This window comes from Numida meleagris, chromosome 25, assembly GCF_002078875.1.
Source record: "Numida meleagris isolate 19003 breed g44 Domestic line chromosome 25, NumMel1.0, whole genome shotgun sequence".
NCBI lineage: Eukaryota > Metazoa > Chordata > Aves > Galliformes > Numididae > Numida > Numida meleagris.
This window is the reverse complement of record NC_034433.1, coordinates 2,554,489-2,581,895: the sequence shown is the minus strand read 5'-3', so window position 1 is coordinate 2,581,895 and position 27,407 is coordinate 2,554,489. Positions and strand designations below refer to the sequence as shown.

Sequence of the window (27,407 nt, the reverse complement as noted above, 5' to 3'; positions counted from 1 at the left end):
GAAGCTCATAATTACTGCAGCAATCAGCGTGTTTTTTGGGTTTTTTTTTTTTGTAGTGCCATTTTTAAACCGAAAGCAACGTGCTCAGAGGGCCACCCGCTGTTTAAGTTTTCATTTGGAAGATTTGCACAAACGATGGGGAGTCCCGTAATGACCCACGAGCCCCTCTCTGGCCTAGAAACCCAGAGTGAGCAGAGCCAGTTGGTGACCTGACACTCAGGCTGTTAAACCTTCTCCTCTGCAAATATGAGGCAGGCAGGTTTCTATGGAAACTTGGATGCACGGCTTAGGCGTGTTTGGCCAACAGAATTTGCCCGTAACACGAAGGAAAAGAAATCTTGCTTTGTTCTGACACTAATAGCAAATGCACGCTCCGTTCTGGCAGCTGCCCCTTGCCTAGTGCCATGCAGACGGGCAACGTATTTTATATGCTGCAAAATTCATTCATTTGTCTCTCAACAAAAGCCACGTTCACTTCCATGAGCTCGGTCTGGATTGAACCCCAGAGGTGAGAAGCAGCCGAGCCACCACGTGACCAAACCTTCCCACCAAGCCAACGAGGCAGTGCTTTGGAACTAATCACTCATCTGCAAGTCACGAGGTTTTCCCAACATGGATTATTCAGTGAGAAGCAGAATGTGCACAAATGGGGAGGGGTCAGGACGAGCAAGCGGGCACACGCTTCGTTTTACCAAACGAGCGATGCACGCTAATGACTCATTAAGCTCTTTCTGTTCACCATTATTCAAGCGGCCATGTAGGTCAGCCGGCTTCTCCATCACGCGGAGGGGAAAAAGGAAATTCATAAAACACGAAAATGCCCACTCTGCTGGGTAATTCTAGACAGCTAGCTGAGTAATGGAGGAAATGACAACCCCGTCCCCACTCACTTTCTCCCAGGGTCTTCTGGAGGAGGTCGTGCTTGGCTTGGAGCTTCGTTATCAGGTTCCTGCCCTCCAGATACTCCTTCATTTTCTGGAAGAGTGGAAGAAAACAAGATGATGAGCGGACAGCCGCTCCCCTGATTGCACCTGTAGGTCACCGAGCTCTGAACCGAGCTGCACTGAGCTCTGCAGCGCCAAGGAGGCAGCGAATGCCCCCCGCTGCGGGTGCAAACCCGATGCCCTGCCCGTGCAGCTCCGTGTGCCATTTCTATTGTCTCACCGTGGAATCAGCACGCCTGGCATCGTTCAGACATCTGAGGAGCTGTCAAGCATCTCCTCCTCAGACGGGGAGATGGAAATGCGCTCCGGCGCGTCGCCGCCAGCTGAATGAGCAATCTGTTTCGCCCAGCTAAAAGGCTGCTACTGTGCTTATTCCCCCCATTTAACCTCCCTCACCCCACTTCACTCGTCAAACACTGCGTCTGCTGCCTCCACCCCGGGTGGGGGGGGAAACGGGGGCAAAGCAAATAGAGATGTTACTGGAGTTCGGATTTGTTCTCGCAGAGAAGCATTATACAGTCACGCAGTCGCTTTTCCCACTTGTCCCTGATTTTTCACAGCTCTGCAAATGCAATTTTTACAGCTCTTTCATCTCTTCTTTTGCAGCGCGGAACAGCATTATTTATCTCTGCTGTGCCGCAGCACGTGAAATACCGTTGTACAGTAGCTGGCCATGTTATAATTAGGACGTGTTTACATTCAATAATAGACAGCACAGGACTCCGCAAACACCATCCTTTAGAAACATGAGATACTTAAAAAAGAGCTAGAAACATGAGATACTTAAAAGAGAGCTAGAAACACAAACACAGATTCTCATTCGGTAGCACAAGGTTCTGCTCCTGGCTTCAGCTTGCCCAATTCACTTTCTTTCAGTTCTGGTCCAGTACTGCCCAACTAGACTGCCAACCCTTAGGGGGAAAAATGCTGTTTTTACAATGGGAGCGACCTGGATGCTCTCTACACGAGCCCCGAGAAAGGCAGGCTACAAATCAAGAAGCAACACAAACCAAAAGCTTTACTAACTGCTAAACTCCACGGTCTACATCCCTTCAGTTGATAAAACCAGAACGCAAATATCCCAAGATCCATTCCCCTTGGGCAGTGCCAGCACTTCCCATTGCAATGCATCAGCTTTCTGGTTGCTCCAACAGCAAGCGTGGGTCACTGCAGCAAAAAGAACGACCCAGATGTTGCAGAACTCCTCCGCAGAACCCCTCTGCCAATCCTGAGCGTGTTTTCTTCACCAGTTACAATTTTGCATCGAATTTTGCATCGAATTTTGCCCTCCCACCCCCTCCTCCTAAAACGTGTAAGTGGGGATCTGAGGATCAATGCGACTCTGGAAGGCGCCGAGCTGCTGTCTCAAAGCCAACCTCAGGCGAGGAGAGGCAGCACGAGAAGGCTCAGCCCAAAATAGCTCCAACAGACGCTGAGCGCATCGCCTGCCTATGGCAGGGCAGCAGGGATTGGGTTCTGAACAACAAGGACCACAGATTTCATGCATTCCTCGCGCTTCCTCGTGCCTGCCGTTCTGCACCCTGTTCCTAGGACTTAGGGAAAAAAAAAATGAGTGATTTCAAATTAAGGCTTCAGGCTTTTTTCGAAGGAATTAAGGTGGCATGAGCATTTGATTCACGGCTTAGTAAAAAAATAAATGAAGCATGGATGAACTGAGGATTTTAGTTCTGACAGCACGGCCGGAGTCGGACACAGCGCAGGAGAAGCATCCTCGACTCACGTTACTTCCACACCATAAAAACTGAAGAGGTGAACATCTGCCATCAGCCAGAGAACGGGAACCTTAGCAGCCACCGCCCCCCCAAATCCACGCAGCCTGATGCCCTCCCCATACCAGTACTTTTCCAGCACGACGCAGTGGGTGGGTGGGAGCACAAAGCGCAGCCCAGCCCTTAGCTCCCTCCCCCATGGGAATAACACTCGCTGCTTTTGAGGCCACGGGGAAGCACCGTTTTTGTCCCTGCCCCGCATCCTTCACTGCCTGCCATCTGCAAAGCAAAGCGCTTCTCCCACCCGTGCCCCCCCCCAGGAGCAGCTCTGAACAAGGCAGTGATTCAGGGCACGGGGACTGGGAGCTGCGCTGCTGCACGTGGGACAGCGGGACACCGCTGCAAGAGCCATCAGCAGCAGAGATTTGTGTCATACTTCCCTGTGTCTTAAGGGTTTGGTAAATGCACGTTGATTTTCACAGCTCGTGGAGCCGCTGCTGCCCCTCCCCTGCTTCAGTCACCTGGGTTAACTTAGCACGGCCAGACACCCGCCCTGCACTCTCCTCCACACCAAGTCCAAGCTTCTGTTCTGAATCCAAACCTTCCTTCAAAGCTCCGCCAGAGACAGCTCAGCACAAGTGCAACGTGTCTTCAGCAGAAAGCTTCAGCTCTGCGCTACCACTCAGTTCCTACGATGCCATCGCTGCGCTGACCTGTGAGCCCTGCCCAAGCAGCAACGCAGCAAGCAGGGCTTCCCATGCAGGTTACACTCTTTCAAATCAACGTTTTTCCTTCACTTCATATTCTTCAGCCCTACTCACATCGTACGTGCACTGCACTGCTCACGCATTTGCTTTCCCCTTACACAAAGCGTGCCCTGCTGCACAGCTCTGCCCTCACCAACACCCAGCTGAGCGTTCCCTCACGCCCTGAGATAGCTGCTCCTTGCATCTCCGATGCCTGGGAGCCATCTCAAGGATATTTCTGCCTGCCCAGCAGCAGATCAGCCAGGTGCCTGATGCGGCTGCTCAGGGTAGCACACTGCTGCAGCTTCGCCCCGTTGATTGCTGTTTTCCCCATAGACAGGCAGAGGAGAAATCAAATTTTACACGATTTATCCACACTAAGCTTGCATCAACAGACAAACATATCCCAATATCCTTGTAAAGAACTCAAAGCAACTCTTTTTACAACCTAATATGCTCACTCTGCTGGTCCAAAATCAATTACAGAAGCATTTTTGCAAGATGATAGCATTATTTTGCTCTCTCCTGCGAGTGTAATTCTAAAAACATTACACGTGCTCACACTGAAAATTAACTCCTTACTGTGAAATAGAACTGCTCTGTCTCCTGCTGGTTGGCCCGTCTCTTGGCAATGCTTGGTTTGCTCATGAAGGTTTCGGATACGGTGGATTTAACAGACTCCATAGAGTTGCTGTACTGAAAGCAGTCAGAGACATCGAAGTCCTCTATTGTGACTATGTCCTGGATTGTCTGGAGCGTTGCTTCCATCGTCTTCTTCACCTGTCCAGCAAGAATGAGAGTGCTTGAGAAAATGGAGCTATGATGCAAGTGGGGAAAAAGAAGAGTTAATGGCACTCCGGAGCATTTTACTAATAAACAAGTATTACTTGTCCCTACAAAGAAAGGCTTGGTGCATGCTGAACTTGCAGACAAGGGCTGTAACCTGACAGGCTGGGGTGAGGAAGAGAAGCAGGGAAATTTAACCTCAAAGCAAGCAGTGCTGGAAGAAAGAAATAAACATCTTCCTTCTGTAATTACATCTACTGGGCATAAGAGAAACAAGAGGTTACAGAAAGGCTTTGCTGCGCTGCAAATCAGGCCAGAATCAGCCTGCTAGACAAAAAGGGGTTGCAGAGTTTGCCCAAGAACTCTCCTCATCCTAGAGGACCAATTAAACAAACATTAGCTCGTACCTTACGTTATTCACTGGCTTCACTTTGAAGCATTAAATTCCCCTTTTTCCTCCTAACTCTCCAAACGCAGTTTTTGCAACAAAAAGCCTGTTCTATCACGTTAAGGATGGGGAAAAAAGGAAGAGTGCACATTGCAATGGCTCCTCTCCACGCACTCAGCTTTTATGCAAAGTCACAACCTAACATACTGCTGCCTTCCTCTTGAATTATACCAGAAATCTTCATCGAAGAGGAGCATGACAACTATGTTCTTCCTTAATCAGCTGCCACTGCCCTTTGGAAACAGCCAGCGGGCTGCTGATTTGGGTTAATTAGCTCACCTCCTCGTTTTCAATCTTCAGCGTAGATAACCTGGACTGCAGCTGCTGGCACCTCTGCACTAACTCACTCTGCACCGGCTGCTGGGCACACAGCTGGGATTCCTGCAAGGAAAGCAGCACTTATTTCAGGAAAAACATCATCAACAATACTTTAATTACTTCATTATTATTATTATTAACAAACACCCCCCAAAATGCCTGATCTTAAACATTTATCAGCTGCCAACTTCAATCAGTGAAGAGTCACGCTTTCTACCAAATTCCAGTCCGCTTCTCCATTCTCCCAAAGTTAATGAGAAAGAGAGAGAACATGAACATCCCTAATTAACTAGAAAAAATTAGCTGCTTTCAGTGATCTGAGCTAGTTCTATCTTCTGGAAGCCCGGAGGTGCTTTATTTATCACAGCACTCAGGGTGCACGACACCAAGAGCTGGGCTCCATGAGCGCAGCAGGCACAGGGCTCAGCCAACCACCTGTGCAAGCAGCAGACACACACAGGGCACCCAGCCTGACCAACTCAGGGGAGTTCAGATAGAAAAGAACTGGGCAGACACCAGTGGAAAATGCCAGAACCGTGGGCTGCCCTGTGCTGTTAATAATTAGTCTGACATTACAGCGTGACGTGGCTTTCCTTTCAGATTATTATTACTATTTTTAAGGAAAACATTGCTCTCATTGGATATTTTTAAAGGCAGACGTGGCAATGGGAGTTTTATTAATGCACGTATACAGCCGTGCACTCCATCTGGCATAAGCAGGACCACTGCTGCATCTATCAACATTCATTTGGCCTCGGGAAGGGCCGTGATAAATGGCTCTGCCAATGTGAGCTGGTAGGAATGACAGTCTGCAGGCCGTGCTTTTCCTTCCTCCTATCTCCCAGGACACTCCCAGCGCACAGGAAAACCAAGAAAGGTCGTCTGCAGTCTGAGGGATTCCCTTCAGAAGGCTCCTCCTCGTCTCTGCCTTCAGCAGTGACTGCATTTGCTGGAACAAAAGATGAGGCAAGAGACCTTCCCTGCAGTTTTCTTTCCCCAGTGTTGAGGAGAAGAATCTAGAAATCAAACTAATTGAGCTGAAGTAATACATGGTACATGTGCTCCTATTTATATTTGTGAGCTGGCTTCTGTGATTTAAACAGTTCCCAGCCACGTACCTGCTATCTCAATTAACCTGTAAAGAGAGATTTTCATTGCCAAAAATGAAAATCCTTTGCTGCCTTGTCTCGCAGCAAACGTGCACAAAGCACCATGACAAACCACTTCTGCTCCAAGATTGCACGCTCACACGCCCCAAAAAGCTGCACTGACACCTTTCATCTGTTGTCCTTTCTGAGGCCACTCCAGGTCTCTGGAAACCAGGCTGGGTCACAGAGATAGCTGCTGATCATTGACTCGCTGTGAAGCTTTAAGTTACGCTATTACTGACACAGACAGAAAAATAACAGCAGTAATTAAAAGCAGACAAACGTCGCTTCTGGGAAACCACCACTGCATTTCAAAGGTTTCTTCAGACACATCACCTGCTACAAAGGGATCTGGGAGAGCAGCAGCTCAACCCAGTTTTACCCAAACTGGAGAAGGTGGGAAGGCATCCAGGAGATGGGCATCTCGCTCCTCTGGGAGCCCCGTGGTGCAACACTTATTTAAAAGCGAGCATAAAAGCTGCTTTATCTCCCCACCGGGCCGACAGGTACCTTGGCAGCGCATGCCCACGTTTAAGGCTTTCATCTTTTAACCCACATAAGCTATCTCCTTTCATCTTCTTAACAAAGCCACCAGCAAAAACTAAACAGCTCCACGGATCGCCAGAGATGAGATCACCGAAAGCACCACGCCGAAGCCAGCTCACAACGAGTCTTCCTTTCAGATCACGCTTCAGATCTCTAACTTCAGAGCCTGTCTCGGGGTGCAAGAGTTAACAGGGGCCTGAACAATAGGTTAAAAAGGGTTTTCTACCTATGTTTAGTATTATATCTAATTTAGCACTTCTGCCTTCAGGAGCTGCGATAATGAAGAAGCGAGGGTCGCTTGCACTCAGGCCTCCACCCCATCGCTTCTCATCTTCATACCAGCTCCCCTTTGCAAGGCCTCCCAAAAATAGAGGCCAACAGGTGGCCCTGCAGCGGCTCCATCTATCACAGATGAAGGGAGCAGGCAGGCCGAGCTGGAGCAGCAACACAAACACAAACTGACCATGTCGCCCATATGCGGCTGAAACTCGAACTTCATGGGCGGACAGAAGACATTGTTGTACATCTCCATCAGGCGCTGCTTGTCACTGTTGGCATCCAGGTTCTCAACAGCATTTTCAATGGCATCCAGACCCTCGTGCTTGGACTGCTCCAGGTTTAGCTCAGCAGACAAGAACGTCCTCAGAGCTCTGTTGAGGCTAGCGTGGTATCCCAGGTCACAGCACTGCTGGAAAAAAAAAACACGCGATTCCAGATGTGAATAAGCGAAGACGATCTGAAATCGAAGTTAAAATGTTTCTGAGGCTAGAAGTCATAGAAGCAGCTGACCCCACCCCAAGTGGGGTTACTTTATCATCTTCTGGGGACCAGAGCTGTCTCCCAGCCCACAGATCACAGAGGCATCCCGACTCGAGGACTGGAGTCATCTCTACACCAATCTCTGAGCCCATAATCCTGTAGAGATTTCTACATTGTGTTATAGCTCTTCTCCAAGACAAGCACATCTTAAAGTATTTTAACAGCGTGGGGAGTTCTCATGGAGCACGAGAGACCCCATGCCATCCTGTTCAGAAAAAAGAGCACTCTAGAAGTGGCTATATTCAAAGGTATGAGAGTGTCTCTTCTTCCAGTTCTAACTTCTCTTCTAGGGGGCACTGACTCCCACCGAAAGCACTGCAAAACCCTTCAGTAAATTTATTCTAAGCAAGAGGAAAAGAACACACTGAAGTGCCACAGGGAAAAATAAGGCACAGGATTTGCATCATCTGCAAAGATCAATCTGCCTCCAAATTATTCCACCCAGGATGCAGAAAACCGCTCAATTCAGCGTGCTTCAGGAAGCAAGAACGCAACCTGCACAATCGCAGGCAGAAAGAAGGGAGCCATCCAAAAAGGCAGCAGTGGTTGGCAGGGCTGACTTCACCGCTGGGGCGAAACAAGAGCAAAAAACGCTCAAGCAGAGAGCGGCCACGGTCAAGAATTTCCTGGCTACCGCTGGCACGAGGATGATGTCAGTGGAAGACAATCGAGCAGCTTCATCTCCACCGTGGCTGCACAGCCAAGTATTCATGCACTGCGAGGGAGAAAGGAGCTTTTCACGAGCTGATCAGAAAGAGCCCGGATCTTTTTTTTTTTTTTTTTTTTTTTAAGGCATCTAATAAAGTGAGTGAGAAAGGAGTCCACCTTCTTGGAATGACAAGCAAGATTACGCACGCTAGGAGAATATCCAAAAAGAATGAAAGAGACCATCTGCTTGATTGCTGCACTGCTCTGTAAGCAGAATGCACGTGAGATCTCCTCCTCGCCCATCATTTGGGTCTCATCACTGTCATTGTGTAGAAACGTAAAAAAAAAAAAAAAAGGAAAAAGGGAGAAAAAGAGGGAAAAAAAGGAAGGGGTGGAGGGAGAGAGAAGAGAGCTGCTGACTGGGGGCCCGTACGCTGCTCGCCCAGGATTTGCCACCAGCAGCGCCTGGCTCCTGTGCCAACCAGCTGCAGCAAAAAGAGCAGCACTCGATGGGAGGCAGATAATTAAAGGACGCTGCACTCCACCAGAAACAACAGAAAACAACCCCAAAAGATGCTTGATTGAGAATTTGCACGTGCTGGGGATAAGCAGCCGTCCAAAGGCGCCGCTCTCCAGCACGCACACGATTCTGCCTCCCCTGCAGCGATGCAGGGAGCCAACCCAAGCTGGGCCAACGTGCAGCCACAATGAGAACGGGCTCAGAGCACCCAGGAGCAGCCCCATCCTTCCTGCCCAGCTGCTGGGAGCCCAGGGAGGAGCCCGTGCTGGAAGCAGAGCAGAGCTGCTCAGAAGGAACCGCTGGGACTGCAAAGTCAAACCAGAGTTAATATTTCATGGCCCACCTCGCGGAGCAGCGGGGCTGCATTAAGATGCCAAAGGGTTTTAGCTTTATTTTATTGAAGCTTGTGACAGAGAACATTTTTCAGCCCACTCCCTCTCTTTGCCGTTTCTCGAAGTCCTGCACACCCCATTTATGAACGTATCTGTCTTGCCATCCCTCTTCTGGGTTATATAAATGTTTGATGGAATCGTTCTCCGAGGAAATCAATTTTTTATAAGAATTTAATGATAACTCATTCACATTCACTTCCCAACATGACAGCTGATTAACCCTTCGCCACTTAGAGGCTTTCAAAAGCCTCAAAACAGAAGAGTCGAGGAGAGAGTTAAGAGACCTCTGTCTTAAAGCACCACTTCCATTTGGAAGGGGGAAGCAGGAGCTCCGTGAGCAAACAGCAACAGCGTGCTTACTGCAAGAATAAAATCAACTTTGGGACTCACAGCAAAGCCCCATGCCTTTTAAAAGACATTCTGTCCTAGGGACCTCTCCAGAAACAGGAGGTATTTGTTAATTCCCCATTATTGCAATGTCTCGTTAGCATCAAAGAAGCACCTCTGTCCCCAAAGTCAGGAGATCCAGGGCTACTGGGCTCTGTCTGCTTGTTGCTTTTAACTCACAATGAAGCAGCAACGTGCTGTTATCCTTCTGTGAACACGGGTTTTGTACAGCACAAATGAGTGTAAAGCCCTTTGGCCTAACAGAAATTATTTGTAACTTTGAGGACTGCTTTTGTATTATACGTGAAGCTGTCGTACCAAACGATGAGATCAAGGAAAAGAATTAAGAGCTGACTTTAAAAATATCATATTTTTATGTCCGTCGGATGCTTCTGATAAACACCCCTGGCTCTCATTGCCAATTTTCAGTCCTTCAGATCAAAGGCATTAGTACATCCATATTCACTGTGTCTTAGCAATGAGATACCTGGGAGCACAGGAGATGCAATTCAGTTAAGTTCCGTATCTCCCCATGCCTTCTGCAAACGCAGCAGATAACACTTCTCCTTCAAAGATTCTGAGAACTTGTGATGCTCTGTTAAACGGAACATGGCAAGGAACAGGATGGGGGGGAGGGGGGGGTTAGCAAGGACACAGAACTGCTCCAATCCACAGCGGCTGCTGTCGAGGAGCAGTGACAGATCAGAGCCCTGCAGAGCGTGGGTTCCGGTCCTGCACCACTGCCTGCTGTGCCCCAGGGATGGCTGAGAGCACCCAGTGAGAAGAGCACTTCCTCCAAAGCTGGGTAACCTACATCTGTCAAGAAATGACTTGTGTGGATTCAAATTTGTCTGGGGTTTCTGAAACCCAAACCGATTCCTACCTACATGATTCAAGAAAACGTACCAAGTGCAAGCTGCTCGCAGGCAACTGCATCAAGCACATCTGCAATAACTGGGGGAGGAATGAGAAGATTTCCAAAACAAACAAACATTACAAAACATGCTATTTTGAAACAACAGTGTTTCTCAAAGCTATCTAACACAGACAAGCCTGTCCTCCAAAGGGCAGATTGTTTTTTAATCTAAATAGTTAATAACTACCTGCTTGTACTTTGTGTGATCTTACAGCCAGCTGAATTGGTGCCTCATAGGTACTGCTAGGAACTGTGCAGCTGGCTGATAACAGCAATCCAGAGACCTCACTGCCTGTGATGAGACACTTCTGCAAGTTACCTGCCCACCTACAAAGAAAGTTCCCTTTGCAGCAGTGTGTTCTGAGCAGTGACTGCAGCGGGCTGCACCTGGTGAACAGAGGAAGATCCAGTAGAAGTCAGAGACCCAGGTATGACACGTTCAGTGCCTTTGGTGCTCCAGTTCTGCACGCTGCAGTGGAATAGTCGTGTGTTTGTAAGAAGTGCTGGGATTCCTAACTGGCTTTCATGAGTTTTCAAAGAGGAGAGATTTATTTTCTTGCTGTGCATCTTACAAGAGCAGAACTAAGGCCCCTGGAATGCTGAGGGCTTTCACTTGGCCCCAGAGCAAAGCCTGGGGGCAGCTGGGGAACAAGCTCCCTCTGCCTGCTGCTCCATCACCTTCCTCCCACAGAGAGGATTCTAGGGAAAGGGAAGGGGGGGGGCTGATTCCTACAGCCATTGATTTCTTTGTTCCTCTTACAGACAGGGGGCTACCACTGCATCTCCCACCATTCCCAGCTCTCCTTTGACACCTTCCAGCACTGCTCCGACAGCGCTCTGCAGTCCCATGGACAGAAGGAACACATCAGATTCCTGCAGAGCTGGTGGATGAAGATTCTGGAGCATAGAAGGACATCCTTCTCTCTTGTGAAACACGCCACAGGAAGCATTCGCTCGAAAGGGATGGAATTTTTCAAAAACAACTCAAAAAGCAATTTTAGAGAACACTCCTGTCCTTGATTTCCTTTACCAACTGGCGTACTGACTGCACAGTTAGCTCTCTCCTTGTTGAAAAACGTGCTTCTGAGCTGAGGGTTTGCTTAAAATAGTAAGCAGAAATGTCAAGCAACGGCACGATACCGAAACCGTTTCATTTTAACTAAGCAACTTTTTCTTCTATGCATTCCCATGCCAGGTGTGTTGTGCAAGCCTCTATCTGTGAAACAGACTGATCAGAACATGTAAGGAAAGCTCACTTAACAGATTAAAACTGGTTATCGTGGCTGTAGTTACTTTCTAAGCTGCCACTGCTCTGCAGCTGTAGAGATCTTCCCAGCTGTGCTGGTATACACCACACTGAAGAAGGAGAGGCACACGTGAGGGTTAATGGCAATGATATTCATGATAAGCACCCGAGCAGCAGCACTTACATCAATGAGATCAGACAGGTCGTGAATGTAATACTTGAAGACAGATGCATTGGTTGCTTCCAGAGCCAGCAGATACTCGTTTCTTGCCTTAATAGCCTTCAGCCTATTTTCTGTGTACTTTGCTTGGCGCTGGAAGAGAAACCAACAACAGAGCATGTTCTAAAAAGAGGCACAGCAGCAACAGGAGCATTCTTAGTAACACCAAGCAGAGCGAGGATACTGAGCAAATCTCACCCTGCTCACACGTCGTTGCTCACTTGGGCTGCACCCAAATCCATCCGAAAATAACACTGCACCTTCTGCTGCCTTGAATCTCAGCGCTGAGCCACCCACCTGCCTGGCCAACTGCAGGGCACCTGCTCTGCCTGCAAGTCAGCCTGGGACCACAAGCCTCCCTGTGCACAGGTCAGGCATTAAAGAAAAGAGCCAGCCCAAAATCTTGTACCCGACCCATTCATCGTGACTTCCAACACAGCAGCTGCTACTTTCATACTCCAACCTTGTTTTAACGTTTGGGATGTGCCTGCAGAACCTGGGATAATACAAAAAGGATGTGCAATTGTCCTACAACAACCGTGGTGCTAGCTTTTGCCTTTCCTCAATCTGAATACTGAAAACTTGCACAGAAACTAAGACTTGCATTTCCACGTCACCAAGTAGGGAGCTCATAACCCCCAGTGCTGAGCTACTACAAAGGTCTCCTCCTCACACGCTTTACACAAGCAGCAGCAGTGCAAGGGAGGTACCTTTTCCTTCATTTTCTCTATTTTCTTGACAGAGCTCCGTCGAACGTGTTTTTCTTCAAATTTGACGTTGGACGTGGAGTCGGGGGAGCGCGGCGTCTGCTTTTCCTCTTGTTTCACTGACTTCCCAATCTGCTTTTCTTCCTGCTTCTCTGCCTCTTTCAGTTTGCTCTGAGCACTGATGCTGTCAGCGTTGTACATGTGGTAGGTTTTCATCACCTGCAGTGGACGAGACACAAGAGTTGCAGTGCATCACGTTGGATTTGCTCAGGAAGACGTGAGCTTACCTAACCAGCACAAGCAACCAGGCACCCAGGCATCCTGCCTTCCACTTATCTGCATGGCCAAGCCTCAGGGCAGAATGGTTTCCACCTAACTGGAAAGCATCACAAGCAAGGGAGGAGGAAAAAAAAAATCCTAAGAAACAAGTTATATGCCACAAGATGAGAACGTTTGTTGAACATGGTCAAAATGGTAAACTTCTTTAACGTAACTACATTATGCTAGCTGGCCATCACGTTTAATTAATGGCCAAGTATCACACTAGCAAAGACACTTGGCCAGTGACCAGCAGGTCAGAGCTGGTTGCTGACTGGGAGTTGGGAGTATGTAAACTGGCAGAACAATGGGGGAAAATTCGCATCTCAACAAAGCACAACAAAGACATGGAAGTGTGGCTCTCAGCACAAATCCGAAATCAAAGTGGATTATTCTGCAGCTGCTGCTTTGTTTAATTTTGGCACGCGCCTTCTTGTACAATCCAATAACCCCCCCCCAAAAAGAGACTAAATGCAGCCTCCTTTCTATTCCAAGAGAATTACATGCCAAGGCTCAAAAATGATGGCTTCTCATCCCCAGGTAGGGGCTCAGAAGGGATGTTATCAGTCATTCCTCGGGGTGAATCACTCGTTTAAACATCACAAGTCTCGAGGAACCGTATGCAAATCCAGAGTCTGAACATAACCGCTGCAAAAGCAACTCAAGGTTTAACTTGTTTCAATCTGATTTGATATGAAAAAGCGCTTCTCACCTTATCTAACGACAATATTAATAAAAGAGTGCAGTTCTTTTGCTTAAGGAGACCTGGATCTTGCATTGCACAGACAACTTCTAGCACGGCTCTTTTATTTATGTATTAAATAAACCGGTCTAGCTAAAGAACCCCCAGAAGAAAAACAAAACACTCCTGGTTTCAAAGGATATTCTATGATTCTATACTCACATCCAGTTCTGTGTTAAGAAAACAGAACTAAACCAAAGGGCATAACATACAGACCAGCATTTTTATCCATCGTTACAAAGCAATTCACGTCACACGTGGACACCAAAATGAGCATTTCTGATATCATTTGGATAGCGTGCCCCAAACTGTACAGTTCCACAGATGCACCCCTAAGTCCCAGCTCTAATAATACCCCATGTGCAAATCATTTCAGATGGAAACCTATTTATAACTCTTCCACCTCAGCTTGAACTGTAACACGGTTTCCTGTAAGTAGGATGCACGCTCCGTCTCCACGCAGCAATCAGCCAAGGTTCTCACATACAAAGAGACGTTGTATTTAAACATGAAAGAGCCTGTGAATGCAGCCAGTATTAAAGAGAGACTTTCTGAATAATTTACACACACACACTCTCAGCTACTGCATACGCTCGGACTATAAAGCAGGCATTTATAATAACAGATGCAAAGCACTTTCTTTTCCTCTGTCACTGCAAGTGGAGCTGGCAGAAAGCAAGGGAAGCAGAGAAACGTAGCCCAGTTTTACTGCTTCCATCTTGCTGATGGGGCCAGGCTGGCAGCCCCACACCTGGCAGGGGGGGTCCTAGCAACTCACCCCTCCCTGCCACCGGGGTCAGCAGCATGGGACAGTTCAGGGAGACAACTCCCAGGTGGCAGCCCCTTGTATTTCAACCTGTACATAGAGACTAATGGCCGCCATAGTTATGGACACCTGTTTTATTTTGCCTGAAGACAGAGCTGCTGCTCGTCCTACAGATACCCAGCAGAACAAGAGATGGGTTTGTGGGAGTGTTCCTAGAAGCACCAGTAAGAGCAGCCCCAGAAGCCACCAGGCACTGAGTCCAGTAGGAATTCTTCTAATATGATCAACCTAAGTGGCATAACTGGCACGCAGAAGTGATCTCCTATTCATGAATGTCTTTTCCCCCCCTCTAAGGCAATATTTGGCTTAGATAGCAGAATGAAACAATCCTCTTCTGTTTGTTTTGTTGATATGGGCAATGCCAAGAAAGCTCCCCATCATGTTCTAGCATTGATATTAACACAGAATTTCATCACAAAGTGATGTGTGCTGATCTGGGAAATATGTCCAAGTCTTTTTTTGAAGGAACGAGGAAAAGAACACAGACCTCAGCGTAATGACCCAGCGTGTCATTAAGGGGGGACAAAAGAAGAGGCACAGGAACAATAAAACCAGGAATAGGTTCTGCTTTTACAACAGAACTCACTCCAAAAGGAAAAATTTAATCAAGCAACAGGCTCCTTCCATTCATCTATGTGAGAGAAACAGTCCCCAAGCAGCGTATGAACTTTTATAAACATGTCCCTTCTCCTTCCCAAGGCAATGCCCTTCTTGGTGTGTCCAATGGATATTTGAGAACCACAATGCATAGATGGAGGCTGCTACTCTAAAGGGAGCTGTGCTGCTGGAAGAGCTGAGGAACAAACCAACACAGCAGGTTCCCTGCTGCTGGAGCTGCGTGCTGTCCTTTGGATGCTCATTTCCAGACACAGACCACTCAAAACCGCTGTGCTGACCCAATTCAGCAACCTGACCCACGAGTTTTGTAGTGCATTTGAAAGCAATTTTAGATCTCTCTTACTCTTTATAGAAGCAACACCGCGGCTAGAAGCGGGTGTGTGTGAAGGTGAGAACCTTGGGAAGCAAAGCCAACACCGAGAGAGCTGAAGCAATAAGAGTGAGAAGTGAGATTGATGGCCCTGCGTGGACTGGTGTACACGAGCTGCCTCAAATCACAGGGACTGCAGGAACTTATCAGCACTGCTGCTCAGGCTGTGCTCTAACAGCAGGCTGGGAGAAGCCCGACACTTCTTCCTTCTGTCTGAAAAGATGCCAAGAAGTCAGGTTGATTTACCGTGTAGAGTTCATTCAGGACCTTTATCAAGTCTTCCTGGAGCTGCAATCCCACTTCCTTACTCTGCAACGAGAACAGAGAAATGAAAGTTAATTGGAGAAGACGGCAGAAAGGCAGAGGAAGCCAGCATGCTCTACATCTACAAATAAACTAGGCTCAAATTAAGTGCCACTACTTATACGAGCAAATCCAGCAGCTGCTCAGCCCAGAGCCACTTATTTGGTCAAACTGCACAAACCATAAACTGAAACACTGCACAGGGATGGCAGGGAAATATCTCAAGAACATGACATTTTCATCATCACGAGCCTGGGAACACCTAGATTTTCTGATCTCCGCAGGATGGAGTAAGACTGAATACAGGACAGCTCAGTATGCACTGGAACATGGAAGCTGAAGAAACACAAGCATTCAAATTTAAAGATGTATCCAGGAGGGAAACCTGATTGCACTGACTGCCAGCTCTTGCTTGATGTAAGCATCACGCACAACTAGAAAAAAATACCAAATCTACTCCCCTGATTTACGAGGGCACCAGACACTCTTTTGGATACTGAAGTGGAAACAGCTTGCTGAAGCAGCACATCTGCCCCAGAGGAACAGGGAGGTGCAGGTGCACCGTGGTGCTGCGGGATGCCCTGATCCAACTGGAGTTTGTTCTGACTGTATTCGAAAGCCTATACAAGCCCTCAATCTATTTCTGAGCACAGTGTTAACGTCAAGTGTACGTATTTTTTAAACTACAAAGGGTAAGGTACCATTTAGCCGTATCAATATAAATCACTCTGTCCCAGGGGCACTTGCATTAGCGAGCTGCGCAGTCAAACCCAAGGCTACATGGCTCCAACCCATTCCCTTTGCTGCAACAATAGGAAAAAAAAAAAAAACCTGCAGGTGGACACAAGAGGCTGTCAAACCCAGCTGCCATCCAAACTACCCTGCAGCCAAGCATCAGATTTCAAATACACATTTACTTATTGAACTTCCCTGCGAGGCAACAAGCAGCCAACGCTTCCGCGTCGCAGTTGGAGGCAACTACTGCTCAAAGGGCAAACGCTTGGCTTCAGCTAAATGCAGGAGGAACAGATACGCTTCTGGTTTTCTAATAAAGATGACTGAAACGCCCAAAGACTCACCCCCACGATTACCAGAGGATGGCACCTCAGCATGCAAAGCCCTCTTTGAAGAGGCACTCCACTCCCTGCATGCAAAGGAGGGCGAAGCTGTTTCCTGGGTGACTTCAATGGCACTGTTCATCTTCCTTCATTAGAGACAGGATCTCATGCTAAGAGCTCTGCCGCTCTGCAGAGGTTTGGCAGAGGGGAAGGAGATGCACAGAGAGCTCTGGGAGAGGCGAAGCCCACCTGTAAGGCTCTGCAATGCCTGCCACAGAACTCAGGGCACGCAGACACCTGCACACGTTACCTTGTCCAAAACCAAACCAACCCAAAAACCACACTGAATTCCACTTCCTCGGTGGTTTCATTAATGAAAGGCATCCAGACCAGCTACAGGAGGAAGTGGGGATAGAGCAGATGTCCCTTCACACCAATGGTACCATTCAGAAGAAAAACAGGTTCAAACAATCTAATAACTGCATTTTATCCACGTTTTCCCGCTAATTAGGAAGCGCAAATTACTGCTGCGAGTTCGTAAACCAGCAGTTCTCCCTCGTTACCGCTGCCCACAAAGGCAGTATTTGCCCGATTGCACCTCCGTGCTCCGCAGGTTGTACACATCCAATATTTGCTGGGTTAAGCAAATTTGATGGGTTCAAGATGATTTATGCCTACTGACTCAGGGAAAGATTAAGAGACGTAATGCAAACAGACAAACCCACACTGAACCAGTACTTCTGGCTACGATATCGAGATAGCATTAAGGCATGTGAGAAAAAAGTACTGATAGATTGCAAAGCAAGAAGATCATACGATGTAAAATAACTGATCTTTGCACAAGCAGCAGCCCAAGTGGGAGCCCATGTGCTTGGTGCTCTCCTGTGCTCCAGCCTCATACACTGGGATGTGCTGCAAGTGACCAGATGCCCTGCTGGGAAAACAAGAGCACGGTACAAGCTCTGACAAAGGGGAGCATCCTCCTTTTCCTGACTCTTGAATTGAAAGGAGAGAAAAAACAGAGAGAAGTGGATGATTCCCAACCTTAAGGAGATGCTGTGACCATTTCTGCATCCCTTCCATCACTGAGCACAGACAGAAGCTGGAGCTGCTGCTCATTGCTCTGCAGCTGCCTTTGTCTCAGCATTGGGTGACGGATGGAAGCCACACGCTGGGCCTGCCCCAAACCCCCCGAGCTCAGCACTGGTCACAGAAGGAGCATTTCAGCAGCGTGCTCCATTCCCTGCACTGCCTCACCGGACCCGCTGCCCTCCTCTCACCAACTCCTCTCAGCCTGTTATTGCTTCTTTCTTACATAAAACTGCTCATTCATTGCACAAACTGCTGAAGCAGCAATTATGCGCGATGGAATTAAATGAATATTTTAATGCGTACTCAAGTTGAAGACGCAAGGAAGAAGCGTAGGAGCCCAACTGTCAAAACATGAAATTCTTTGCGCTTCCAAATGAGCTCTCAAGGAAAAAAAAACTGCCACGCTCCTGGACTGCAAAAAGCCTTCCACTGAAATGAAGGTAAGAGAGATCACAGGTGGCACGAAAACAAGAGCTAAGCCATGAGGACTTAATGCTCCTCGACACAGATTCCAGCAGCCGAAGCAGCAAGGATGAAGGTCACCAGCAGCACACGGCGACAGCCAAGTCACTACAGCAAGGTAACAGCAGCAGCTGCTGCCCAGGAGCATCAGCTTCAACACAGCAGGGTGCTGCGTGCAAGCTGCCTTCCTCAAGCCTTTTTTGCAGCCCTAAAGCTGGCCCAAGTGTGCACATGCAGCCGTGCACACGCAGCCGTGCACACGCAGCCGTGCACACGCAGCCGTGCACACGCAGCCGTGCACACGCAGCCGTGCACACCATGCTCCTTTGTGCACCACGGCCACCCCACGCTGGGGCCGGGATTCCCAGCAGGCCGTGCCGGCTCCTGAAGGCCTCTTTGTCCATCTCTCCTCCCCTCTAATTTAACCAAGATGTTTTCGGGATCGACTGCAGCGCGGCCTGGCTGTTCCGCATTCCACCCAATATTAACGGCTTCAGCTTCCAAATATTTCAGGGGGGGGGGGGGGGGGATGATAAATGGGAGAGCTCGGGAATGCTGTCAGCATTTCATGCCCTGCATCTCAGCCTCGCCAGCAGCTCCAGATCTGGGAGAAGACGGGCTGGCTGCAGAAGCAGCACGCCATGAAGCTCACGAGATGCTTTCTGAACACGCTCAGCAGCAGTGAGCGCACCAAGAGCTGTGATAACACTTATCTCATGCCCTGCACTGAGTGCTGCCAAACCCACGCGTGCCCGCAGAGCTGTCCCCTCACCTCCCGCTTCTCCCCATCTTTAAGAGTGGAGAAACACAGCGTACATTGGTAGAGAAGCGGCACCAAGCGCTCTAATGTTTTTTGAATTAACAGTGGGAGCAGGGAGGCAAGACTCACCGAGAGCTGTGATGAGATTTGCAGGAGCACAGAGAGGAACAAAGGGAATCCTACGCTGACATTGCAGGCAGGGTATTTACCATACTCTAGTTAATATCTACTCACAAAGTTTGCTAACGAGCGGGCACACCAAGTATGATTTTCCAAGATCACGCACGCAGCACTTCAAATTTGCTAATAAAAGCTTAGAATTCAGGTAGATTCTCAACAATGTACTTCTTTCCCCTCTTTTTCAACAGGCCTGCCTTGAACTCATTTGCATGCAGCAACAAATAATTCACCATCTTCACGCTCTCACCTCAACCAACGACCACCAGCATTACAGTGTAGGAGCACCCCCAGGCCAGCCTGCTCCATTCCTTGCCAGCATCACACTCAGCTCACAGGGACGCACACACAGCATTGCTCGCAACCAACCCAAAGCCTACGCAAGCCCGATGCAGTTTCTTGCACAACTTTTATGGGCGCAGCGCTCAGCCGTGACCCCACCAAAGGGAAATTCTGCTAAGACTTCTTCCAACACTCAGGAATTCTGAAAAGCTTGGAAAATGAGATCGGTGCAGCACAACGCAGGCGCATATTTGGGGCAACAGGTCATCAGCTCCTCGTTCAACTGACCCATTATGCACTGGTCAGTCGCAATGAAATCACAGCCGTATTATCGAGTTCTCTCCACCATTTCACCACGGATTCGTTTCACCACTATGTCAGCAAGAAGGAATTTCTCCCACACAGAGCAGAACGGCTGCACTTGGAAAAAGCCATTCCGACATCAAACCCCATCGCATCGCTGACCGCTGCCTCCCACCGCACTCTGGGTTGAAGGAGCCGCTTCCCAACACCCCCACCTCTTTTTCTCCTGCTTTTTCTTTTCCCTGCAGTGCTGATGCTCTTGAATCTGGGGCTTCAGGCACTTGGTTCCAGGAAACCAAGCAATTTTCTGGCCGAGAGCATTCATTCTTGCTACAAAGCCAGCGACGCTCTCACTCATCGAAGGAGCCGGATGGGAAATGGGCTGCAGAAGGTGAGCAGAGCCACCAGCAAGGAGGGAAGTCCTGCAAAATAGTGGATGTGGTCCTCTGTCATTCTGCTCAGCTGTAATGCTCCCCATGACAGCTCTGTGCTGCCCGCCTGCCCTGCATCCCATCCTTAAAGTGCCGTGATGCACCCTTAAGAAGAACCTGCAGGGATCAGTCAGGGGAATGACCCAAAGCCCAGAGCAAGGGCTGCTACCTCTGTCCAGAACACAGGCAGGCACGCTGCTGTCACATCAGGCATCAGAAGCACACAGGAGATGAGGAACAAAATGCAATAGTTTCACGTAGTATAAGGGGCCAAATGAAGCATACTGCTTGCCTGTTCTAGATGCAGAACACAGGCAGCAGAACTGCAGCACGTCCATCACGCTGTGCAACGGGCTCCGCTCCTTCTACCCACCCAGGGGGCAGCTCCAGGTGGAGGGGTCACACCTCAGCTCCAAAGCAGACACACACACACACACACACCACAGCATGCAGCACAGCTACCAGCACACACGGCTGCACTCCTCCTTCCCCCTTTGCTCTAAGAGCACACAGGAAGGAAGGCAGAGATGAGAAAAATCAAAGCGCATCACTTCACACCAGGCCTCTGCATCCCGAGCTGCTGGGAAAGCAGCAGGAGCCCCACGCTCCAATCTCTTTGGCAGGAACCAGGTACCCCCCTGCCTGATCCCTGCAAGGATTTGCACAATAACATTTCCCCCTCCCACCTCCCCCTTTTCCTTGGCACAAAACCAGATTCTCCTCGCCGCCAGCAGATGCACCCATAGCCGCACGTGGTTGCACGCGCTTTCCCCAGAGCATTTCGGGACTCTGCCCCTCAGTGACAGCTTTATTTACAGCATCTGTGATTTACCTTCTCACACTGGCCGAGAAGAAGATTTTTAGAGACACCCAGCACTGATCAGCGCCTTTCTAAATAGGCTTCATTTCCCCACGTGCAATGTATTTTCCAATGCTTCATATTCCAGTACCAACGCAGCAAACGAGATGCAGTGCAGCTGAAAGTAGGTCAGCTCAAGCGAGGACCCCTTCGGAGAATTATTAATTTTCCTTCCTGATTACTGCAAGGCTTTCCACAGACTCACTGCGAGTTTCTCGTTTCACATCAAACGCCGCGCAGCGCGCCAGAGATAAACTGATTTTTTCCACAATTAAAGGTATTAATCGGGAAGCACATTTCAAAGAGCCACTTCGCTTTCTTCTCGCGGGGCTTTCTCCCCTTAAACATCCTTAAGGAACAGCAGTGTGCAGGAACACAACGCTGCCACTGCGAAGTCCATAGGGGCAGCAGCCCTCAGGGAGCACAGCGGGGTGGTTTTTGGGTGGGTAAGCTGAAAAACATCCATTCAGCAGACACCCAGATTGAGTGAGGCTTCCACAGCCCGTGTTTTAAGGACACGGTTTGGCTAAATTGGAACAAAAGCTTTCAGATTGCTTCCTGGGAAATCCCGAAGCGACAGCAGAGAGAGGGGACTGGAGGTAACAGACAGAAGGGACTGCTTCTCAAAGGGCACACGGATACAGAACATCATGGGGTCACACCGAAAGATCCATCTGTAGGACAAACCGACAGCCAGGGCATGAACAGAAGGGCTGCTCCAGGCAGAGGGATCGAGGGCCGTGCCCAGGTGACACGGTGCCAAGAAGGGGCAGTGAAAAGGCAGAAATGGGAAATCGGGTGGGGAATCAGCTCCAAGGGAAGAACACCTGAAACAGATAATTAAGATGGGTAAGCGGGAAGGAATCAAGGCAGCGCTCCCTACAAAAGCAGAGAGGAATGAGAAGGGAGCACAGGAACAGAGCCGAGCTCAGAGCACTGCCAGCTCCTGGGATGGGGAAAGGTGACAGGGATGGCAGCACACAGCCTTAAAATCCCACTGCCTTACCACGGTGCAGCAGTTTGCTCTTAGGGCACTTCCACCAGCTGCTCCTGGTTTTATTTGCACAAGAGCACGGTTATTTATTTCACCCTTCCTCCTCCTCTTCCTTTGTTGCAGCCCAGACTGCACCGAGCTGTGCCCAGCCAGCAGCCCCGCACTGAAACATGAGAGCAATTCCTCACTAAAACACCAGCACAGCTCACACGAAGGAGCACAGCGCTGCGAGAAGCCCCGACATCTGGGTTCCCAGTGCACCACAAGCCACACTTGCTGCTTCCCCACACCTCCACTGCCCACCAGGAGCCGTTCCCTCCCAGCACAGCCCTTATCACACCCAGCCAGGCCCCTGCAGCCTCGGGGCTGCGTTGTAGCTGCACTTACATCTCTTAAAAGCTCCCTGCTTCTGACAGCGTGCAGCATAGCAAGCTCAAGAGTGCAGCAACAAAGGGATCTCAAGCACGTCCCTCTCAGCCCGCACATCCCTCCGTGCTCACCTGCTTTATCCCAGCGTGATACCAAGTGCTGCACCCAGAAAGCCTTCAATTCTAAACGGCCCAAGCAAGAGATCTGATGCCTCAGCATTTTATTGCAAGCACTCTCAGCAAACAAAGATCCTGGTACCTCTATCCCCTCCATAGTTCATAGCACTTACAACCCAGACCACGAGCAGCTCCTAAACGCTGCTTACCGTCACTCCTGCGAGCAGCCTGACACGCATAAAACTTTTTACAAAGTTATTTTCCAAACAGATGTAAAAAAAACCCTTTTTCCTCAGGCTTCCAGATGCCAGGAGTCACATCACAGCATTTCCAGACGCAGCTGGGCAACGTCTCACGCCAGGTCGTGAAAACAAGATTTGTGTGAAGTCTGCTACCCAAAGTAACGCCTGCAGGTTTTCTATCAGTATGACATAACGCAGCAGCATTACCAACAACAACAAGAACCTCTCACCAGCAGCATCAGGAAAGCCCAGCTCGTCCTGCAGCCAAACACCTGGGCTCGCTGCAGAGAGCTCAGGACGCAGGGCTGGCTGCACAGGCTGCAGTTTGATGGGGAGCTCCTTGCTTGCCTTGCACAGCTTCACGGGAAGGTCTGCACTGCACAGTGCTGTTCTTTCCCGTTGCTGGTCCTCAGAAGCAGTGAAATTGCTTCTGATAAATTCTTTGTGATACCTGGCCGAGTGCTGCTGGGAACATCAGCAAACACACGTAACAAAAAGTTAACTCACCTGACTGCTGATAGGCTCGCTGGCTACAGAACACTCCTCAGCAGGAAGCAGCCTCCATCCAGGAGATGCTCTCCTCTTGGGGGCCAGCCCTTAAATGAGCCCAGGGAGGGTGGGACCCAGGGCCCACCCCTTCACGGGGAAGCACAGGTGAATTGCTTGCACTCAGCAGGTGCTCAACCATCAGTTCAGGCTGTGACATAGCAGTTCCCTTACACCCGTGCAGTCTCTGTACAAATTAAATGTTTGAGGCTGCTGTAATGCACTCCGTGCCCTGAGCTGCTGCATCCTGTGGTGATCTCTTCTCCCTCCACAAATGGACAAAAAGGTCTCAGGGTTAAGAAAGGATGGGAGATGCTAACGGGACGGGGAGGAAAATGTTTTCAGATGTCCTCACCAACACAATTCTAACTTCCATTCAGGCCAGCCTAGTTTCTAACCTCCTTTCCCAAAACACTTACCAAACTTCTCTGTTTAGCAGCTGCTATCTTATCCCACTGCATGACTCTAGGTAAGGCAGGATGCAGGTTTTGGTATCAAACCACCCAGCACAGGTGGAAGAGCCACGCAATCCTGCTTCGGCCTGCAGCCAGCCAAGGGGCTGGAACTCAGCAACAAGTGCCCTTTGTTTGCACCAATTAACGCAGAGTTTCCATTCTGCCTGCGAGAGAAGACACCGGAACGCTGCTGGTGGTTGTTCATTTGTTGGGGTTTTTTCTTCCCTATTAGAGTCCTTCTGCACAAACCAAAACAAGACAAGGTAAGGCCTTGCTTATGCAGGGGCTGGAAGTTAAGCTGCTAGCTTCCAGCCATGTCCATTTCCATGTATGTCCTCAAAAGGCCCCTTCAGAGCCATCTTGCTCAAGCACAGCCCCTGCTGAAATTCAGAGGGCAGATTACTTCTCCTTTGGAAGGATTAGTGGAATTGAAGAGTGGCTGCCATTCAGTAATCCCATGTAAGTATCTAATCAACCGTAATGTAATTACCAGAAAGTTTTAAAAGGTCAAAAAGGCCTTAGTGTGATGTTGCTGGAAAAAGAGAAGGTTCCTCCTCTACTTGGAGGATGTTTAAACAAAAAAAATGCTAAGTGCAACAGAATGCAACGCTTCAACTTGTCCTTCATAATCTGTTGCTAGCCATTAAAAACTCAAGCCATATGCACAGCAACAACACAGAACCCAACAGTGCACTCGTTTTCATTCCCCTAGATAAATCAGTTGCCAGTGCACACACAAATGCTTGCTGTCAAAGAGCAAACCGTGCTGTCCTCCAGGCAGCACCCACCAGCACTGCTCCTTCGGGTGCACCTCGGCAGGACGCTGCGCCCTGGGCACCAAGCACGGCTCGCCCCATAGCAGCATGAGAGCAACACAGGGACCCTGCCACTCGGAGCAACATAGAGATGCTAGGAATACCCGAGCACCTTCCAAAAGACTGTCAAGAAAAGCAAAAAGCCAGTGAGGCCTCCAACGTCTGCCAAGGCTACGCCGAAGGAGATGTTAATTCTGCAGCACGCACGCACCTCGAGCGACAAGTTCTTAACGTAACAGCAGTGCAGATGGACTGACGGGACAGCAGGCTTGGAAACGTTACTCAGGAGTGCCCCTCACCCATGTCTCAGCGTGATTCAGGATGAGCCTCACACCAGTGCTCTCTGGGAAGCTGGAGTTATTTTGCAGGAACTTTCCTTAGCACCGCTGCGGCAGAAATAACTCGCTCAGAGCACGACGCATTGCAGGGGTGGGCAGTGGGGGGAGAGAAATAGCTCTTGAAGTTCAAATTGCAATGCTTTAATGTGTTAACCAGCAGATGGTACAGCCATTGACAGATCTCTACAGAGCCCGTGCACAGCCATTTAAGAGAGTTTCAAAGCCTCCGTATCGTGTTTCTCCAACAGGAAGAGCAGATTCTTAATAGCAGAATGCTCCCACGCTGTCCCACCTTCCTTCTCCAGGTGGAACCCAAGGGGAAAGAAAGGGGAAAATGCCAACAAAAAGGAGCTCTGCTACATCTTCCAATTCTCTGGAGAAGGACAATACATCCTTTTGTTATTTAGCATGGTAGGAATTCTCCCTCCTTTTTCTTCTAACTTTCTACTCCACATTGGATACCAATTTGTCTTTGGAGGATTGTACTGGGTAATTTTAGAGGAAGAAGTTACAGGACAGCTGATCCTGATGCTTTGCTTCTTTTCCTTAAAAAAAAAAGGCGGAAACCTGGAATATTGGTTTTTATTTAAAGGAAGTTTCGGAGCACACACCAAACTGCGAGCAGGCTAAGAGGAAACACAGAGCCCGCATCCACCCAAACCTCAACCGATCCCTTTCGGGAGAACCCTCAAATTCTAGGACGAGAAAACAATCAACGACAAGTCCTGCGTGCAAAGAGGCAAAACCAGGTGTTAGGTACAAAGAACAACAGCGAGATGGGCCAGAAAGTAACAGCTCACATTTTGCATTTTGGAAGGGCCAAACAACAAAGGCATGCAGCGCAGCACTCGGTTACCTTCTTGAACAGGCGCCCAGAATCTTCGCTGACCTGGACAAAGCGTGGGATGATGTTGTTGAGATAGATATCACTGAGGGTGGTGTGGTCCCTGCTCTCCCGCTTCACTTGGTTTAAGAGGAGGTTCCAGCAATTGACTGGTGAGAGCACGTTCTGATCCTTCCTATAAGGGACGCAAAATAGAGACAAGAATTGGATAGGACTTCACCTGAAGGAGGCAAAATGGTTCTGTTAACGACGGTCTGTATCTATACATGCTAGAAACATGGCTGCAGCACGTGTGGGTTTGATGAGGGAGATGGGAGATGGGCTATGGCACACACACACAGGAGGAGCCCTCCATCACACGCAGCCTCAGCTTTTGTCCCCCCAACAAACTGCTTGGGCAAGTGCAAGCTACAGAATGCCAAATGCACGCTCTGATTTCTTCTTTTGAATCCAAGAACTTGAGCACAAATTGCAGTGCCCGAGGCACAGTGGTGACTGTGGAACCTGGCACTGGGGTCTGCAGCACTGCCACAGACGTCTGTGCCTCGCCACAAGCAAAAGCCTTCGAGCACCCGGTGAGCTAAACAGCATCTGCATAGGAAACAAAACGTTGCGTCTTGTATAAGAGCAGCTCTGTGCAAGAATCTGCATCGGTCCCGAGTGAAAGAGAAAGCAGTGCTCATCCCACAAGCTCCACGTTCTCATCTCTGAACTTTCTCAACCCCATTCCCTGCGTGCCCTGCAAACACACACCACAAAGGGCCAAGGGGAAGCAGCAGCAAGGTGCAGCTCTCCTGGCTCTGCTCGCCGCCCCTCTGCAGCACAGTCCAGCTTCCTTCTAAAAACGTCAGAGCAACCTGCTGCTCAGATCTCTGCTGGGACAGCAAGGCTCATCTGATTACCGTGCTTTCCCTTTAAAATAAATGAGGTTTAATTTCCAGTGGAAAAGGGAATATTCTGCACTTTGAAGGACAGCGATTGCTGCTGTCCAAGCGTCTAGCATTGCAAAAACGTAAAACATTAAACCACAGCAGCCCTTCACTGCTCTTCTCGTGGCATCAGCGCTTGGAGCTGTAGTGCAATACGGATCATTTTAAGAGAGAAAAAGAGCAGTTTCCAAACAGCTGATCTTGATGCTTTGTTTCTTTCCCTTAAAAAAATGAAAAGCTCAGGAAACAACTGCAGCTCGTCATCTGCACCGTCTCAGGGCTTGGCACGTGCAAGTGTGTGTGTGTATAGAAAGGATTCTGGGCTTTCGGTTCTGGTGTTTTGAATAAAAACACAGAAAATAAAATGTGAGAAGGCAGAGGTTTCATTTAGACAGTATTTGCCTTTGTACTTCAGTGTCGCGTATTGCAGATAGTGCTGACACGGGCAAAACCAGATGGAACGATCAAAATGCAGAACTGCACAGGGTTGAAACTGCCAGATGTTAAGCTATATAAATCAAGTACTTGCCCTCAGATCTCCTGCAATCAGTGTCTGCAGCATACTGTTTGTTTTGTTAATATGCCAAGGAGCTAATTAGCAATTGCAAGACCGGGCGACTAGCAGTGCAAATGCAGC

The 27,407-nt window shown here is 49.0% G+C and overlaps 1 protein-coding gene across 8 annotated transcripts in view; it reads right to left on the bottom strand.

The window, feature by feature from the left end:
* The window catches only part of SRGAP2 (SLIT-ROBO Rho GTPase activating protein 2), an 85,722-nt gene that overhangs the window by 28,042 nt on the left and 30,273 nt on the right, over nucleotides 1-27,407 (bottom strand). For 5 of the 8 annotated variants that reach the window (XM_021376848.1, XM_021376847.1, XM_021376851.1 and 2 more), the window contains 8 exons: nucleotides 25,854-26,016; nucleotides 15,642-15,704; nucleotides 12,525-12,740; nucleotides 11,779-11,907; nucleotides 7,130-7,354; nucleotides 4,934-5,035; nucleotides 4,003-4,200; nucleotides 891-975 (listed from right to left, as the gene is read on the bottom strand). In XM_021376848.1, coding sequence (XP_021232523.1) covers nucleotides 891-975; nucleotides 4,003-4,200; nucleotides 4,934-5,035; nucleotides 7,130-7,354; nucleotides 11,779-11,907; nucleotides 12,525-12,740; nucleotides 15,642-15,704; nucleotides 25,854-26,016 — 1,181 coding nt within the window. The remainder of the gene's footprint in view (nucleotides 1-890; nucleotides 976-4,002; nucleotides 4,201-4,933; nucleotides 5,036-7,129; nucleotides 7,355-11,778; nucleotides 11,908-12,524; nucleotides 12,741-15,641; nucleotides 15,705-25,853; nucleotides 26,017-27,407) is intronic. The other 3 variants (XM_021376849.1, XM_021376852.1, XM_021376850.1) reach the window with 2 other exon arrangements.